At 38.1% G+C, this 20,288-nt stretch overlaps 1 protein-coding gene across 3 annotated transcripts in view; it reads right to left on the bottom strand.

Annotated features, from left to right (window-relative positions):
- Positions 1 to 556: 556 nt before the first annotated feature.
- The window catches only part of SERPINI1 (serpin family I member 1), a 55,207-nt gene continuing 35,475 nt past the window's right edge, over positions 557 to 20,288 (bottom strand). For 2 of the 3 annotated variants that reach the window (XM_082319399.1, XM_082319400.1), the window contains exons 6-9: positions 12,362 to 12,459; positions 6,131 to 6,217; positions 4,748 to 4,837; positions 557 to 3,266 (exon numbers count right to left, since the gene is read on the bottom strand). In XM_082319399.1, coding sequence (XP_082175525.1) covers positions 3,190 to 3,266; positions 4,748 to 4,837; positions 6,131 to 6,217; positions 12,362 to 12,459 — 352 coding nt within the window. In that variant the 3' untranslated portion in view covers positions 557 to 3,189. The remainder of the gene's footprint in view (positions 3,267 to 4,747; positions 4,838 to 6,130; positions 6,218 to 12,361; positions 12,460 to 20,288) is intronic. The other variant, XM_082319401.1, reaches the window with a different exon arrangement.

Raw genomic sequence — 20,288 nt, forward strand, 5'->3', positions numbered from 1 at the left:
TGTTTCTGGTATAACACTAAGATCTTATTTGTTTGAGGAATATCGTGTACTTGATTCACAGAAACTGATAGAACAGTTTACTTTGCCATCATCAAGGCTTGTGGAAGGATAGTGAAGATTAGTGCTTGGACTAGCAACAAAAACATTCCAATTCATACAGCATGACAAATCTTTGTTTGAATGTAGTACTACTCTAGAAAAACTGTTTGGTACAAGGGCATGTACAAGTGGGATCTTATTAGTTAAATAAGTCAGTCTCCAGTGGTAGCACCACTACTAAAAGGATTCATAGGGCAAGTACTCTTTCCAGCTGCAGCTCTGAAAAGCACTTCCACCCGGACTCCAGCAGATGTATGCAAGAAAGAGAGAAGATGATAGCATTAGGCAACTGCATCGCATGCTTAAACTCCATCTGCATCACAGAAGGATCTCAGTAGACAGTGTCACATCATGGGTCACTTACACAGCACAACTACAGAAGTTTCAGTAATTTATTTTCTGGTATAGCCTCCAACACAAAATACAATTTTTTTTTTTTTAAAACTACACACCTAAACTCACATATGAGCCACTATTGACAAATTCCCCTTACCAAAAAAACCAAACAAAAAAGACAAAATTATTTTGCTAGTTTTGTCTCAAAAAAGCAATAGCATCTTTGAAAGGAACATTATACAAAATCTAGATTAAAAACCACAATGGAATAGTATTCATATACCTCAATAAATTGGTAACAATACTTAAGATATTATCACTACTGAAAAACAGTGTTGTTTGAGAGCTCTTCTCATTGCAGTCTACCACTAACACCTTTGCATAATTACATAATAAATCCATTCATGTTGTTGAAAACCAGATAACTCTCAATTTTCAAGAAACATGAAATGGCTATTTTGCATCTGTAAGGGCTAGGAGAGTATCAAGTGAAATAACTAGTGTTTGCATTTCTCTTTCTGCTGGTTTTCCTATGTGCCCGTTTAGGCAATTCTCAGAATCACATTTGGAATATGCGATTCTGCATCATTCCATTTATACCTATGCTCAGTCCAACTGCTAGGGAAGTCTGTGCACTTGCCTGATATCCTCTATAAATACTTCTGACTGGCAGCTGTCCTTCCATAATTCCATAGCTTTAGTTCAAATCTATCTTCAGTCCTTCCCTGGGTAAGAAGCATCTATGCTGCAAGGAACTAAGGCAAAGAAAACACAAAAGTGGTCAGGAAAAACTTTCGAGGGACTGAAGGTAAACATGATTGAGGGTTGTCAACTGCTTTCGCACGTCTTTCCAAATCAGAGTGAACACCTCAAAAATTAGCCTGAAAAAAATGTAATAGCTTAAAAATCAGACTCCCATAAGGTTAAAACCACAAGAGATCTTTAGCATATGGGTCACTTTTAGAGACATTAGGTGATGTTCATAGAATCATTTCAACATGAAGAACAAGCCCTTGGGTAACTCCATGTCAAAGGAGCTGGTTTTACCTGCAGTGAGGCTAGTTCTAGATCTTGGTAAAATTAGCCCCTGCTCCTTCTTAGAAGCACTACCGTTTTTTCTCTCCCAAGCATAACATTTTTAGCTATACAGAACTAAAATTACAATTTTTGTCCAAATTTGAATACAGAAACTGTCTCACCAAGTCCAGGCTAGAACACACTAAGGGTAATAAGCAACAGCAATACACTAAGGAGCTCCATTTTTCTTCTGTGCAACAGAACTAAACAATTCAAGGAGACAGGGCTAGAAGTGTTCAAATGCTCTTTCTCCGAGGGAGCATAACCAGCCTCCACAGAGAACATCCATCACTTTGCAGTTTGGCCTGCATGATTTGCACCGGCAGTATAAAAAAAGTGAACAACGTGTCAAATTTTGGAAGTTCTCCTTGCATGAATACCTTTGTGAGCAATATCTATGCTGTTTTGAAGTGAACGTATGCCAGAGAAGCCTATAACAAAAACTAAAGTTCTGCCAATACGCATTTGTTCCCATAGAATTCAAAAGACAAAACTCCTATTGACTGAGAAGAAACCCATTTATTATCCAAAAGTTTGTATTTATTATCTGTTTCAAAAGAGCTCCTCCCTTCTCTTCTCCTATTCTCTCTTACCTTTTTAATAACTTCTGTTCTTTTTTATATTTTGCACAATGAGGGAAGAAATAATTATATGCTTCTCTGGTGACAACTGCTACTTCTCCTCCTCTTGCAAATGGAAACAGCAACTAATTCCCCTGATAATATTTACTTGTGGTATGTGTCATTCTTCTCTCTGTCACTTTATTCTCAATAAAAAGCTAGGGAATAAAAAGGATTATGTTGTTCCTTTAGACATTTATTTATGAATAGAACATTTATAGACACTTAAAATTAAGGGTGGGTTTTTTTTTTTTTTACTTTGAGAAAGATCATTCTAGATCATTGAAGTGAGATACTGCAAGGCTTAGGTTAAAGTAGAACAACTACTTTGGGGGAGAAAAATATGTGCACACGAATGACATTACCATTCAACTATTTTACTTTAGTCACATACATAGCTATTCTACACTGACTAGTTTCAAATATTCATGCGATCAAATTTTATTGGCATTAACAGTTACGGAAGGTGAATTGCAGAGTCGCATGCAGGAGCATTCATAAAAGCAACATTTTAGAATCACATGTGGGAGAGTTCACACAAGGTCTACCACAGTTATAGAATAAAATCCACTAGGCTTAATTTGTTCCATTAACTTTGATGAGACAGCATATCGCAGTCTGTTTACTACTTTTACAGGAACAGGAAAAGATCACATTGTCCAGATGTAGTTCTTCAACTCTATAAATTATCATCAAGGTTTGCCATTTGCATTATTCAGAGCTGCACACATTCCGCTCCTGTCTCATTGATCAAGTCAGTCTTTGTACTGTAAAAAAATGACGAATAATGGATTTGCAAGGTTTTTTGCTTTACAATTCACTAGAACAAGAAACAGTTGTTGACATGTACACAATTTTATTTTAAGGACACGGCAATCACAATGACAGAAACAGAATCATTATTTTAATACTGTAAGCTTTCCTCTGGAAACTGACTTGCACACAGTTAGATCTGAAAGCGTTTTAAACAATATCTTGGGGGAAAACACAGCAAACCTTAAATATATTAACTTCAAACTTTATGTGCTTATCTCCTCTTTTTGGTAGCTGGTGGCAGTTAAAGCTCTTCAAAGTCATGACCACTTGTATTCATTGCTTCAGGGTGCATTACCCTTCCCATGAATAACACAGTACCTGTGGAAAAAGTGGGAAGGGAGGAAGGAAAGATGTCAGAACAGCAAGGAAAAGTTGAGGTTGTAAGATGATAAATACTGATAATAAGTTCTAGAGCATGTGGTGCACAATTTTTATAGGAACGTATGTCTCAGACAACTTGGTAGCCATGAAAGGCAATGGATCGACAGCCCTAGCAAAGAGGACCTCTTTGTATTCAGAACTGACACAGTACAGAGAAGAACAGTGAAATCCTCTGCGTTTCAGTGCCCCTCTGCTTATTCTGAAGGCTTGATTGAAAACCCACCAGAAATCAACACAAAGGTTCACTTTCGTTTCAATGCTTCTGAAGAAGGCCCATGAAGTACTGCCACTGACGTCAAGTGGTTATGATGCAGTACTGGTTTCTAGGCTGGGGGGCTCCGAAGGTGGCAGCTAACCTTAACTGAAGTGTGAACACCTAACCAGAATAACCTTCATGATCGTTTCTGACCCTCACAGCCTGAGGTGCTGGACAATGTTCCTCACAGAGTTAAAAGTGAGCCCCAGAAGCTGCCACACGAATCAGTTAACGATTATTAATAGACAGATACTTTGAGTTCATAGATTTACTCCACATTAGAGCATGCGACCCGCAACAAGGAATTCTCTATATGAATACTGCTCCCCTACACTATTTAATCACCATTGACATCTTTCCCATTTTATACATTTCTATCTAACCTGTTTAAACACAGTAATCAATCATGAGCACTGAGGGTATTCTTGAGAATATGGGTAACCATCACAGATCTTTTTTCAAAAGGTTTCTAACCTCAGATTTCTAGATTAGTAACAAGCTTTCAGGCTTTAACTATTGTTAAAGTTGGCAATTCCTCTTTCTACATGCAACATCAAGGCCCGTGCAGCATTAAGAACTGCCCCAAGGCTACCAAGCTTTACTCTGTTTTGATTTAAACTTTTCTTTTTGGGGAGATTTTTGTATATTGATTAGGGAAAAGGGCAGATACCTTCCTCCAGACACATTTTTGCCTAATTATGTGTCTACAACAGCTGTTCTCATCCCTTGCCTGCCACAGAACACTTCAAGAGCACAAGAGAATTATTCATAGCTGTAATATCTGTCCATTATGCAAATAATTTGGTACCGGGAACATATCTCACTGGTCTTACTACAGCCAAGCTCTTACGGAATACAATGATTATGGATATTCAGGGCAGTAACACTGTGTTCTCTGAAGAAAAATGGTGAGTTTTTCTTCCCCAGGGTTTTTAATCACATAATTGTGAATATTTTTCAGGATTATGTCAGATTGTGGTGTCTTACTTGGAGAAACATTAAGGGGACATAGAAAAGGTCAGTCATTCAATATTAGGTATTTTAAGACAAATTAAGGAAAATTCATAATACAAGGCCAGTTCCTTGATGAAAATATGCAATTTTCTTTTGTACACTTGATGATGTACTGTGAAAAATGTGGAAGAGTCTGCAATATTCTCACCTGTTCTTCTGTTTCTGACCAAAAAGAAAAAGGGATGATCAACTATAACTTGAGGATACAGCACTGCCATTCTGCTAATGGCAATCATTCCTAAAGGAAAAAGAACACAGGCAACTTGTTAAATATCACTGCACATTCTCCTGCTCTTCATGAGAGATACTTGTGAAGCTCCTGAGCAGACACTGAAGTCCCATGCTCTCACCACTAAGCATCACCAAGAAATAGCATGAAAAATCTAACTGAAAATGAAGACGCCCTACCGAGTAATTGCATGCTGATTTAGGCTTTAAGAATGATTAACAGTGGAGAGTGGCGCAACTTCCCAGGCTGAGGGAGCAGCTTATAAGTTTTAAGATCCAGAACCTTAAGAGGAGTTGTGACTCCTGCTCACTTGTAGGAAGAAAATGCATTATGTTAGACAGCACTGCTGACTTGTTTTAAACAGCTCCAAGCCTGCAGTTGATAAGTAAAACGTAACCCTTAATAACTATGGAATATGCAACAACTACATGGGCTGATCTTGCAGCTTTTAGCTTGTGTCTTTAAATAATGCAGAGGTTGAAAGTAAAATTAACTGGGAATCAGGCAGAATTTGGCTCTTTGCTATTTTTATTCGGAGATGCATGGATTTCTCCAGGACATTATGATTATTTCCTAGTGTTTAATTTATTTTTACATTTTCACTCCACTGTTAATAAAGACTCATGCATGCCAGTAATCTCTGTCCATATTCATGTTACAATTCAACCCAGTTACTGATATTCATGACCAGGCAAGTCATTCTTCCTTGCCTCAAACACTGGTACAAGTAGAGGCAATTAGAAATCACCTAATGATACATACTGGCAACTAACTGGCAACTAAATTATTTTCAGGAGAAGCATGTGATAACCAAGTACACCAACGACCTGGCCTCCTAGCACTAATAGGAGCCAGCTATGTTTTTGCATTTAGTGCTTCCCATCTTGCATCTCTGTATACGAGCTTATTAAAACATAATTGCAACAATTCTCAACTCCTTCTAAGTGTTCTGGATCAAATGCCTCTGACCATCTCAATTAGCAGATCAAAAATTACAAATGCTTAAGTTCCATAAAGAAAATATAAATTGCAGTCTGTACCCTCCTGACAATCAGAAGCAAAATAAGGAAGAAAAGGTTTTCCACGGGATGCTCAAAATTCTTTGTGAAACACACCATGTTAAAACAATGCTAACATTTTTCGTTTGCAGAATTCTCTTCTGAAAAGCCATATACTTGCTATGCTGTGTCTTCATGCTACATGCTATTTAGCTTTCCTGGCTGTACAGCAAGTCAGTTTTAAAAAATTAATTAACACAGAATAACCAGACATTTGAATCAGTTCTGCCTTTCAGTCAGGTACCTGAGGCAGCAGCAGCTTCTGATCCTTCCTCATTAACTTCTAGAAATGCCTTGTGAAACGCTTTTGCAAGGTAAAGTTCTTTGTTATCTGGAGAGGAAAAGGAAACATACTTCAAGTGGCTCAAGAGTAAGACTGAAGTATTTAAAAAAACCCAAACACTGCCAAAAACCCCAACACTAAACTCCACCTTTATACCAAGCAGGGAAGGATAAGAGCTTTGTGCATAGGAGTTGTATTAAAATACCTTCTACCAACACCTTTAACAGTACCATTTACCTCGCTTAAATTTGAAGTGCTCTCCTACACTACGGATGTTAAAATAGCTTGGCACCGGTAGAGCACCAGTACACTAGACAGAGTAAAAGACAATCCTTGAACGCAAGATTTTAAATGCAACTGTTGGGAAAATGGATTATGACACTATATGGCAAATACTTATACATAAAGAATTTTATTTCTGCATTAGGTACAATATAGAATCCCTCCAGGAAAACTGGGTATTTCCTTTCTTCTTATCATTATATTTAAAAGAAGCTGAAGACAAATACTTATTGCAAAAACCACCGTGGAACTAATTTTTTGCAGTCTTGTTTGTTTTCCATCCTTCTTTGTCGGTATTCTAATTTCAGTCCAAGCCTGCTCCTGCTTAAGTCAGTGGATGTTTCATTACTTTTCTTCAGTGGCTAAATGATCAGACCTACTGGAATACTCAGCACCTTGCAGGAAGCAAGACACTTCACACCATTTAATCCCTTTGACTAAGTTTCATCAGAAAGACATAACAAGGATTAGATATACATTTATTGTACCTGCATAAAATCCACAGTAATGACAGAGCACAACTGGCAGTTAAGAAGGGAATAAAAGCTTTCTCAACAGGGAGATACACAACCATGAAAATCTAATCTAACCACCCCAGTGAGACAGCTATACCATTTTGCATTTCTGATGCTTCCCAAAATGTTCAACACCAAAACTCTAGCAGAAGGCTGACTAGGGAGGGACAGCTTGGGACTATTGATCTAATTGTTACCCATTTATTTTGGCTGTCACAACGATAGCTACTAGTTCTAATACTAACGCAAGCCAAAACCACAAGAGACAGCAGTTTAAAATGCCTCTCCCCAGGCAGATCTCATTAGTGCTACATACACTCAGAACTGAAGTAAACCTCCAGGTTCAGCTGCTTCACTTAAATCTCACCAACAAAAGCCCCAAATCATTCCCTTTGGGATTGTATGTAGGAAAACATACACTAGATTGCTAACTTTTGTACTAGTTCTAGGCTTCAGTTCCAAGCCTTCAGTAATGCTAGCTTGAAAGCTAGGATGAAGTTTCCACGGTGTTACTTTAAAATATCGGACATGCAGCATCTACTTATCTTGAACACTAAGCACAATTTCTCACAGCTTTTGCCTCCTTAACTGTTAACAGAAAGGCCACCAGAAAACATGATTTGGTCGCATTCCAACACTAACATCACCTTTAAGCCTCAAGTGTTACCTGCAAAAAAATAAATCACAAGCTAACAAAGTACTACAATCCAGTGCTAAACAGTCACCCCCCAAAGGTTCCGTTCCATTACGCACCTGCTAAGACTCAAGTTCTCCAAAAATGTTTTAGAACAAACACTGGATGTGCAAGAACATTTACATAGGTGATAATGGATAGATACTTAAGGCAAAAAGGGTGACAGATCCACGCACATCAGTCATTCCTGTTGTGCATGTCTCACGTAACGTGTGTGCTGCCTTTGCAAACCTGTCAGTTAACAGGATGCACGGTAAGTTTATTGGTCAGTTCTGCAAATTTTACCTTTCAGACAGCTGTATTTTGCTATCCTTGCTTGAGACTATTTCAAAGCTCTATTGAGCATTTGAGCTATACGGAACATACCAAAAGAAAACAATAACTTTGCAGCCTTTATGGGAAAATGCTGGTTTGGGGTTCCTTCATCTTAAACCCAAATAAATTTTTAGGTTTAATAACAGACAAAGAAATGCCCACTTAGCCGAATCACATATTTTAATCACGGATTTTATTACTACAGCACTTAAGCCTGCTCCTGTGACCTGCAATATTCACAGCAATACCCCGTATTTTCATCCTGAATGCTTTGTTTCGCATGCTGTGGTGCTGCTTATGGTACACCGAGGTATACTTCTGGTCAGAACACTTAGCACCTCAGAAGACTGGTCTCCATCTGATGAGCTTACAGACCCTAATGCAGACAGCATGAACATTGCTAACATTTACCATCAGGTATAATAGTAGGCCTAGTTGTAAACATATTCAGGATCTGAGCACTAAAAAAAAAACAAAAAATTGTTGCTTAAGTTGACAGGAATACAAGAAGTGCACTGCAGATGAGACCAGTATGTCCAATTAGTCTAGCACGCTGCTCTAGCTATAGTATTACTGTTGCTTCAGAACAAGATATAGTAAGTCTTACAGATGAAAACTACAGCACAACTTACAACCGAAAAAGATCCTCTCACCCAGTGTGTGCCTTATACCCTACAGCAAGTCTCTAATCCACAGAATATATGGAATGATTTTATTCAATGCAATATAGATAGATTTGATTGCTCTGAAGCAATTTTTTTTTTAATCCTACCAATCTCATGACTTCAAGGAATACCCAGCAAAGATCTCTGTGGTTAAGTTTTCCATAAGAGAAGTACTTTCTATTTGGTTTCAATTTGTTCCCTTTCACTTCATTGGATATCTTTGTCCTTGGATGGTGAAAAGAGCAATTCCACATCCCAATTTACTTTCTCTAGACTCTTCTCTTTATATTGCCACTATCACATCCTTCTCATTCATCTCTTCCTGAAGTGAATGCATCTATTTTCATGTGGAAGCGTAATGTTTTCACCTAGTGTTCAGGCATTCTTCTCTTTGCTCTGTTTTATGACTGTCAAATCACTGATTGCAGTAGTTCAATATCATACATATCCTGTCATTATTATACATCTTTTCTTTATGGCTTTCGCTGTGGACAAGGTGGGGCTTACCAGAGTATCTACTATCATCTCATTCTTCTCTAGTAGTTTCTTTGAATCTGGACTTTCACAGGAACCAACATGATTTGATCATTAGCATCTCAGAAAAGTCCCATGGAGATCTGGTACCAAAGTTTAAGCTTTCTGCAGGACCCAAGCCCAGGTATCCATTAATGTGTGGGAGTAATCTGGGGCTTACTTCTAATGTACATGACTCCGTTAGCATCACATTTCATTTGTCATTACACTCCATATGCTTGCAAACTCCTACTCATAGCTGCCAACTGGTTGCTCCGCAAGTCTCATTTTAAAAAAGCATGCAGGTTTATTGGCTTTTCTAGCTTAGATTGTCCCAGAAAAATTATACCTACATCAGTCAAGACTTCGAAGAACTATTTACTGGACTGGTGCTCTTCTAACTACTTTATATTGTGAGAGTAAGTCATTAAGATTACTTCACTGCTTACCGAAATGCAGGTCACCTTGAGGTTAAAAGCAGTTGCCATTTAAGGCATTATACAACAGTAAGAAATATTATAATCATTTGAAAAGGAAGGAGAATTTTAGTATTGAAATTAGTTCAAGGGTAAGTCCTAAGTGGTGTCAAAATACTCAAGTAGCAAGTTTACATGCTGTATAAATTATAAAATCTCAAATACAAGAAGTTGTTTCAAGATTATTGAGTACCTGATGGAATCAAGAGATGCAAGTAAAACCTGTCAGTCTTTTGCTGAGAGGCAGAATACATGCAGCTAGATAGCCAAATAGGAATGTCCTGCTACTCACCTGGGTTAATTTACAAAGAACTTTAAACCATCACTTTAAATTTCTTCAAGACAGTAACATTTAAAATGTGCATCCGGATTAATACTTTCTCTTTGGTTGCTCACAATCCCAACATCATGGAAGGTAAAGCAGACTTGTCTATTTCCATTTTTCAGATTGAGTGCAAAAAGCAAAAAATTCTAAATATTGAAAAATAAGTCTGTAATCCTGCAATTTGATTTATATCCACTAAGCCCACACAGAATTTCACTGAACTCAACAATCTGTGCCTGGATCTGATTACAGGATTAGGGCTGTTGTTGAAATTGCAGAAGGCTTTCCTTGACAATAATCCAAAGGCAGAGCAACAGGAGAGGGGGAGGAGAGTATTTTTAAATGCAACAGAATTTCTCAAAAATCTCCTTATATTTTCTTTTATGATTTGTATCTTCCTAAATTAAAAGAGTCCAGACAAACATTTTGTTCAAATAGCTGCATTTAAGGTTTCATGAAGTGCCAAATTTTCCAGAGGGCTGACACTGAGATGTATGTAAACTACTGGCTTCAACCTGTTACCTGACATACTATTCAGGTATTTGCAAAAGCAAACTTTCAACATTGTTCTTCATGACCTTTTTCCCCTTCCTCCTCCCTCCCCATTCTACATTGTGAAAATTAGAAATAGGAAACATATTCTGTATTTTAATTACTTAAAATTTCATCTCCATAGCATCAACAGTGGGGTTTTCATTAAAGACATTACTTCAAAAACATTTTCTTAATTTATGAATGACTTTTTCATCACCTGGTGGCACATGCCCTTTGAAGTGATAAGCGAGGATGTTACAGCAAAACTCATGAATTCTCTCTATACACTGCTCTACATTACTTCATCAACAAGTTAATCTTTAAATGACAGAGGAGTTAATTCAGCCACGCAAAACATGGTATTTTGACTTTGTACAGTACAATTGTCAAAAATATAAAACTTTAAACAAGTCATTAGTCACTTAAAACGCAAGCAAGTTCCAATCTTTCTGCTAACCTCTCGACTACAGAATTAGTCCCCGATACATAGGTGAATTTTACATGAAATGAAATAAGAGCCAAGCACTGCCTTTGTGGTTCAATCTCCCCTGTGTATTTTCCATTCTCCTTAGTACTTTTCCTTATGTAAATATTTTTCTATATATAGACCAGAAGTTACTGGAAAGCTTACTTTTCTTTTGGGGTGCCAGAGAAATTGAAGGTGTTTTTTCTTCAGAAAAATGCTATTTTTTTAAAAGGAGGATTTTTCATTTATTCAAATTCTTTTCACATTACCTAACTCCAGCTTTTCCCACAATTTTACTGGAAGAGTGAAAGTGGCAAAACAGTGGAATAAGCTACATGGCATACTATAAACAACGTTTCAAACCTAGCAAAAGTGAAAAGGGTATGAAAATTGCAAACATTTCGGCTGTAAATTTTAGAGGAAGGTTCACATTCATTACCACTATTTTGAATAAGCCACACAAGCGTGATTGCTTCCAGAGACAGACAATCAAGAACAGGTATTTCCCATCAGCTAAGGATCCATCTGGCTGATTAGGCAGTAACCCATAGAGCAGAAACACACACAGAGAGCAGTATATAAGCATAAGTTACAACAATGACAACAATCTCACACTGGCACATGCTTCTAGATAGAGAACACCTGGGTTTGCCAAAATTCAGGTCTAGACAGACCATGCTAAATACACTGCTTGTGTGGCTACTTCTGTTAGGCAAAAATGAAACAACTTCTCAGGCAAAGATGACTCAACTACCTTTTGTGCCACTTCAATACCATTTAGGAGGTAATAAAAACATAAATATCTCATTTCCACCTGAATTTCTAAATGTATTGGATATTTCAACTTCTGAAAATGAAGTGTTGACAATGTATTGAAATTGGCAAGCAGAATATGTGACTAAATTGCTTTTATCTCAGAACTCCTTCTTTCCTGTGCTGCTTCTATACAGCAGGTATCTGGGGAGATGACTAATTGTACAACAGCTTAATGCTCTTAATGCTGTGAACAAATAGCCTCCAGAGATAAAAGATGACAACTCCCTTGTTGTGCGAATCCCATTTGCCATCAAGGCACCGAAGCCATATATTGCTCTAATGTGGATCTGCCTCTTGCATAGTATTACACTTTCCCTACATTTCTAATGAGATCCAATTCTGAATACTCAGAGTGCACTTTCCCAGCTCAAAAATTCCCCACCCCACACACATACCCTGATGGATTTCTCCCCTGCCCTAACTGCTCCTACAGTGAGCACACTCTTACATTATGCAAAAATCCCAAAGGATCAAAAAATTGGTAGCAGGTTCCACCCCCCCCTAAAGCCACTTTGAAGAGCTTGTTGGTTATCTTTAGGTGATTTTAGTACTTCCTCAGATACGTGGAGAGACAACACAAGAACCTCTTACCGGACATGGCAGTGAGGTCAGCACTACTGCTGAACAGCTCTGTAATTCCGAGACCTCTCCAGACATCTTTCAGATCAATTTCCTGTTCTACTGTGAACCTGGAGAACGCAATAGAAAATTACAAAAAGCCCAGAACAGAAGCAGCGCTTATTAGTTATTAGAAGGTTACAGTTTCTAGGTAATGACAATTGCACCACCAAGGTAAATAATGTAAAGTAGGAGATTCAGCACTGGTAATATAGCATAGTGGCACCTTCTACAAAAATGCATACAAACAAATTAGTTTACTTCCACAGGTGGATTTTTTTTTTAATGCAGAAGCAATCAAAAATATGCTAATGGAATGTACAGTCCCTGACCATAAAACCTCAGTGCGAAATGATGCAGTAGCTAATGTAAATGCTTACTTTTTATACAAAAGGTTTACTATAAAAACTGAATTTAATTGTACACATACTAGAACAGAATATCAAATAAGGCAAAGGACAGCACAAACTTCATAGACAGCTGTTGGCAAAAAAGGAGTAGGAAAGTAAGAAAGACACTCCATTTTTATTGAGACAGTATAAGCAAAGACCAGCAGTTACGAACACGAATATAAAGAATCTCTGACTCAACCTCTAATTACTCTGGTGGCAAAATTTTAATTGGGCTTTGATTGTGAGTAAAGAACAGGGAAAACAAACAGTTGTTAGCGCAATTCCACATGTGAGTACAAGCTGGCAGGATTTCAGGGTTAGCTTGCACAGCCATGTTCTAGGCTATGTTACTATGCTGGAAGGACAAATTGAGATTAATCCTAAGGGCAAGATTTTGGGCAAAAGCTTGTTCCATTTACAGAGACTCCTTTTCAAACATTACAAAAGTTATGCCTGGTGTCAGTGAGACAAAAAAGACTCAAGTCCTTTAGGTATGGCCAGAAACAGACTGGACAGCTGGAGAAACAAAGAAATATGTCAGAATAATAATAAGAGTAGCAGCTCCAACCAGAAAATACCAGAAGTCTACAGACATACACAAGAGACTAATTATAAACGTTTGTTATGGGTGAGTTATGGGTTCTCTGTAGAATGACCAAACAAATTATTAGTGATTTAAATTATGCTGACAGTAATGGTTATAACTGTACAACACAAAAATACATAGTCCATAAGGCGTTGTTACAGTTTCTCCAGCAAGCCATTCAGGCAGAAACAACTCTGCAATTACACTGCAGTCCTTAGTGAAGGGTCTTACCTGTGCTAGAATCAAAAATAAAATAAATGTGCTTCTGTGCAATTTCTTGTAATAATTCTTTTTCAGGACTAAACTTCCTTGACTACATGGAGGAACATGTTATTTTCAGAAGAAAATATAGGCCAGAACTCTGAGCAGAGTGCAGCTGATGAAAAGCTGAGATGTACGATACCTCAGCACGTACAAGCCTTGGCAGCTTGAAGAAGAATAATCTGGATATCAAAAGACAACTGGGTAACAGTCAAGTGGATCTTCCTCACTTACAACATCTACACAGAATGAGAAAAATCCAATACACAATCTACATTCATAATGAACTTAGAAATGCCATAAGAAGCCAAAAATCTGTGATGGAATAGATAGTAGTCATTACCCAGAGAAGCATTTTATGCAAGTTAAAATAAGATCTGGAGATAGTTCAGGATCGATAAATCACTAGTGGTACCGCAAGTCCAGATTAATTCCAGGATATGCCTGGAATAAAAACACAAGAACTGATTCTTGTGATTTTATTGTTTTGGCAGTTCTCAAAAGAATCAAAAGAGACCATCAAAGCTTTATGTACTGGAGGAAGCTTATGGTGTTCTGGCACATTCTGCATCAGTCAGCGTGGCAGCATTAAAAAAAAAAAAAAGATGGCATTATCTTAATGAACGAGATGTAGGTACACAGATGAGATGACCTGAAAACAGCTAATAGGATTGTAGGAAAGGGAAATGTGTCCTGTTAGCTTTCGTCAAGAGGAATCATCACTCACTTTCCTCTTAGAAAGCTGTGGACACTCACACTGGTCAAAAAATACAGGCAGGGAGCTCACAAGACCTGCACAATTTTAGCTTTAAGATGAAGGACAAACCTGCAAGCTGCTCATTCATTCAAATTTCCCACTGGCTTACAGGCTCCATAACTAACAACTAGTTTTGCTCTCACTACACGCTTGTAATGTAAGTCCAGATCAATTTTAGAGACTTCAGTAAAAACCCTAAGATGAATTAAGACTTGATTCCTGATGCCAGAGTTAACTACAGTTAAACAGTACAGAGTCTGTGCACATTGAATAAATCCAGAAACATTTCCTTCTATATTAAAACTATACTAAAACATTTTGAAAAAACACATCTAACTATACATACCTTACAAACATGCAGAAAAGGCAAATTAATGTTAAAATGCATTTTATAAACATTTCAGAGTGGTGTATTTTTCCCTTTTCTGGCTTTTATTTCACCACAATTAGTATTAAATGTATCAAGCTTTCAAGATAATTTAGCTATTAAGTAGCAATATCAAACTAGTAAAGAGTATCAGGATAGGACACTAGCAAGAAAAGTCTGCAAGAAAAGCAAAACTTGAGGTCACAAATAAGAAAAATAACTGCAAAAAGGCATTTTTGCCAACTGCAGAGAATCACTACAAGATATAAATGGAAATCAGGTGGACTTAAGTCTCTGGACCACTAGACAGAAAACACACTTATCTGCTAAGCGATGAATTGTGACCCAGAAAGAAAGCAATTTGGGAGATGTTTGAAATGAAAAACCAAAAAAAAACAAACCAAAAAACCACCAACAAACCCAAAATCTGTAAAGCCCCAGCTGATTATGCATCTGAAAAAAGAAAATGCAGACAAATTGATTTGTTATGTTGCTAAAGAATACCTCCATGAACAATAGTAGCAGTCACTTAATTGCTGGATAGAGGCTATACCCCTGACTGAATCCTCTGGAAAGGCAAATGCTGAACAGGTGGATAAGAGCAGGTCTCTACAATATCCATAAGAGTGAGTTCCTGCTTTTTATGACTAAAAAAGTAGACCGAAAATATCACATCACCTGTATAAATACCAAACTATCCCTTTACGAAAATAAAACCGATTACTTCCCTTCTCCCCTTTTAGTTTTGTCATTTGGTAAAAACCCACTCTGAACCACTATTCACCATAGCATCTCCCCTCCTTTCTCACATGCTCTGAAGAGCAGCGAGAGTTACAGATAAGCTATTATTAATGATATTTCAAATATTTTAGCTGACATCAGAACTAGCCGCTTTTGAAAAATAACAGGGCTGCTTTACACTTTGAAATATAATTTCAGGCTATGCAAACCAACGTAAACGTTCAGTATGAATTATCCTCCAGTCGTATTTGGATTTCTTTGCATTTCTTACAAACAGTGATGTAGGTATTCAAAATCAAAGCTGACAACCTAGAACACAGAAGAGACATTCAATCTCATTTCCCAAGCCAGGCATTTGCTGTACCTCCGGACTTTGGAAATGCCGATACTAGCCCTGACACATGGTTATTTGCAGCGTTTGTCACATATAATGAACCAGATGGTCATATTTTTTTCCACAATCTTTTAGGTGCTTCTGATGCTAAAAATACTATGAAAAAATCAATTTCAATACTTCAGTATCAGAAGTCATGGAATAGTTGCAACTGGGAGCATTAAAAACCACAAAGGGCAGTCTGAGAAAGCTCAGACACTGAAGAAAAGATGAGGTATTTTCACCACAGGACCAGAACAGAATCAGAAACACTGGTCCTGTTGAGTCAAGAGGAGAGCTTCTGTACTTGAGCAGTTCTAGAAGGTTCACCAACACATATGTTCATGGATATATGCTTCTACATACCACCTTAGAAAGCACTGAGCAGAAAGATATTAAGAAAGGACAGAGACTCTGCCTATCAGCTGTTAGCCAAAGTCAAGGAGAAGTGAAGAAGGGAGTTAGTTTTATACTTATTTTTACAATGTTCATTTGTAAAGTCTCTCTGCTTCCTACATGTAAAATGCAGTCCAAATAGCTGAACAAAAATACTTCCTTTGATTTCCACAGTCTTTGGATCTCTCCCACATAAAATGAAGAACAGAATGAGACGCTTAGGAAGATTAGATTGAGAAACTAACAAACAGTTCTCTGGAGAGTTTAGCAGAGAATGATGATATTTTCGTGACATTTAGAACTTACACAAGCATTAGATTAAAATGATGCATTTATGTCATTGACAGTCTCCTTAATTATGTATCTGAACCTTTAAGTTTTGGATAAAGCATTAACTTTAACATGCCGTATCAAGCCATCTTTCTTCTATTTTACAGACTTTCAATACAGAAAAAAACATGGTTTCATCTTGTATGATGCTATCCAAACCTTCTGAAATGCTGAATTTTTCGTGAAGTCCTTAGACACTCAGGATCCACAGAATCAACGATTAGGGTACACTTTCCAGTTATACAACTGAAGTGAACTAGAGCCTAGTGTGATTCACCCCAAAGGCTATAATTTCAAGAATTGCTAAGAGTTCTGAACAAGCACAAGCAAGAAGTTCCAGGTTTTCAGCTTGGTTCTAATACGTTACATTCTGCAGAACAAAAAGCAAACAAAGGAATGGCTCCATTGCTTGAGATCAACAATATTCTTCTTGAGGACAGGTCCTCAGGACCTGAATCATTATTTTAACCTAGCAAGCAGCCTACAATACAAAGCTGCCAGCTGATATAAATTCCAGCATTTCAGTTGGAATTTCAGCTATGTTGTCCTGAGGTGCTAGAACTAGCCTGCATGATTTAATAGCCTGAAAACAAACAAGCAAGCAACAAAAAACCCCAGTAACAGCAAAAAAAAAAAGCCCCAAACCCCATACCGCTGCTCTGACCTGGTGAAGCAAGGCAGGTTACGGTTCTTTCTCTGGCAAGGTCCTTCTGTCCAGGGCTAAATATGGCCTGCAGAAGTTGGCTAAGTGTGTATTTCAGTGGGACAGCTTTATGTCTCTTCCATGAGTGTACCTCAAGAACTATCAGCACTGGCCTATTCCTCATGAAAAGGGGAGTCAAGAGAGCATGTTAAAAAAAGAAATAAAAGAGATTGCTTTTTTTTTTTTTTGGGGGGGGGGGGGGGGGATGTTTTTTGGTTGTGGGTTTTATTTTTTTTTTTGAGAGAGAAAACAACCTTCAGTTAAAGAAACTTATCATTTCAACACAGTCTAAGGCATTTTTAAGATATTTTAAAGGTACAAAAAGCCAAGGTGGTCATTATAGAGAGCGGGGCATACTGGAACAATCCTTAAGAGGAGATCTGCAGGCTGTAGCACTGTTATTAGGTACTAGTCCCTCCTATGCTCTTCAAATAATCTACGTTACAGACAGCTTTGTAAATTAGATTCATGGTCTGTTTCACTCCTATGCAAAAAGTGGATTAAAATGTTGATCACTTTAGTCTGGGTTAAACTGGAAACAATGAGTTGAAAATGAAAATGAGAAAGTATAATTTAGCAGTTCTGTACAAATGTCTCCTTTGCTATTAAGAGGAATAATACACAATTTCATTTGCACACAGATAATGCAGACAGAAATTGGAAAGTTGTGATTAACTCTGCTTTGGCTAGTCATTCAGGTCCTATTACAAATGTATAAGTTTAAAAAATGTTCACTTTATAATTGGATAGCATCTTTCAGGATATAAAAATTTAATTTTATTCCACTGCTGCTTTCAATTGCTCAGTGGACAGAGCCTGCAGGCCACATTTCATAACATGCCTTTCTGAGTCAGAGCATAAAATATTTATGAAATGTTTATTTAGAGCATTGATAAAATCCTGCAGATCACCTCTGAATCCCTAATGCAAATCTAACACCTTGGGAGCAAGCAATTAATCTTTGAAATTTTTGTAAGGAAACTGCAGTATTACTATATGGAATTTCAAGCTCATGATAGTTATCTTTTATAATCTGAAAATACTGAAGGTAATCAGCACCTGGTTGTACCTGGTTTGCCTTTGTATAGCCTTAATTCACAAATATTGGGGAAGGGTGGCTGAAGAGCTGCCCGGTGGAAAAGGATCTGGGGGTGTTGGTTGACAGCCGGCTGAACATGAGCCAGCAGTGTGCTCAGGTGGCCAAGAGGGCCAATGGCATCCTGGCTTGTATCAGAAATAGTGTGGCCAGCAGGACCAGGGAAGTGATCGTGCCCTTGTACTTGGCACTGGTGAGGCCGCACCTCGAATCCTGTGTTCAGTGTTGGGCCCCTCGCTACAAGAAGGACATTGAGGTACTAGAGTGCGTCCAAAGAAGGGTAACAAAGCTGGTGAAGGGTCTGGAGCACAACGAGGAGCAGCTGAGGGAGCTGGGGTTGTTTAGTCTGGAGAAATGGAGGCTGAGGGGAGACCTTATCGCTCTCTACAGCTACCTGAAAAGGAGGCGGTAGCGAGGTGGGGGTCGGTCTCTTCTGCCAAGTAACAAGCAACAGGATGAGAGGAAACGGCCTCAAGTTGCTCCAGGAGCGGTTTAGATTGGATATTAGGAAAAATTTCTTCACTGAAAGGGTAGTCAAGCACTGGAACAGGCTGCCCAGGGAAGTGATTGAGTCCCCATCACTAGAGGTATTTAAGAGACAGGTGGATGTGGTGCTTAGGGACTTGGTTTAGTGGTAGACTTGGCAGTGCTGGGTTAATGGTTGGACTTGATGATCTTTTCCAACCTAAACGATTCTATGATTCCATTCTATGTTTACCAAGTTTTTTGAGGTTCTTAGATAAGAGCAACAAGCATGACAACTAGCCTGAGGACAGAATAAATAAGGACATTACATGACCACACAAAACCTAAACCTCAAACTCGCATCTGAGAACCTGGCTACAGAGAATCCTGGAGTCTGCTTTTGGTTAAAAGCAAACAAAACTCAAAACTACCTCTATAAACTTAATTCAAGTCATAAACATAATTAATATATTTTCAATGACATTCGTGTATTTAACTTTAGATACCTACGCTTCTTAAATTTGGAAGCTAGTTTTTACAGATTCCCTACACAATCAATGGAGAGAGGCTTCTGTTGTGGATCTCGCAGTCTAGAAATTGTTTGAGAGAAGATGTCCAACTTCAGCACCTGATGCACAGGCTGTGAAATGCTCCAGTTATAAAAGGAAAGCTTAAGGGATGGAAGAATCCTCATATTTTACTTCTCATTAACATCTAGGTAAGGTTTGCCCAAGCCAGCAGGAGAAAGAGCCTAGGAGAAACACCCCTCCCCTGCATCTTAGTGGAGTGTTAACACTAAAGCTCCTGGGACCTGAAGCTCCAAGAGAAAAACAAACAAAAATCACAGAAATAGCGTACAGCAGGTTCAGTTTGTATAAAACCTGCAATGCAGCTCTTTGCTGCTCTCCCTGCTTCTTCAAAGGAAACGCTACTTAAAAAAGAAAGGAACTCTTACTAGGGGGCAGGGGAAAATAGCCCCAAAATGCTGCTGTTCCCTCACCACTCTGACTCCAAGCATAACAGCTTTAAAGAGAAGTGGAATTCCATCTTGAGGTGGGATCAGGGCACGCTGACAGCACCAGTCCATCTCAACCTAATTTATCCTAGCTAACCTTGTTTTATTGTGCTCCGCTGCAGTTAGCTTCTTGAAAGTGGTCTTTGCTTGGAAAGGAAGCCGATAAACTGCAGGGATTATTGCCCTGCTCTTTACATGTGAAATATAACAAACTCAAATCTCCAAGTCACCTGAAAACAAAGAACTATTTTAATGACGAAAAGGATTCACTATAGTTTATTTTTTCTGCTGCCACGTGCCCGCTGCACAGTGCCACAAAAGTAGAATAAGTAGAAGTGATCCACGTCAAACTCGTGCCAAATTGTTATATAAACACTTCAATGAAACCATTATGAATCACTTGAAGGACGTCATGATC

This window comes from Platalea leucorodia, assembly GCF_965183815.1.
Source record: "Platalea leucorodia genome assembly, chromosome: 8".
Classification (NCBI taxonomy): Eukaryota; Metazoa; Chordata; class Aves; order Pelecaniformes; family Threskiornithidae; genus Platalea; species Platalea leucorodia.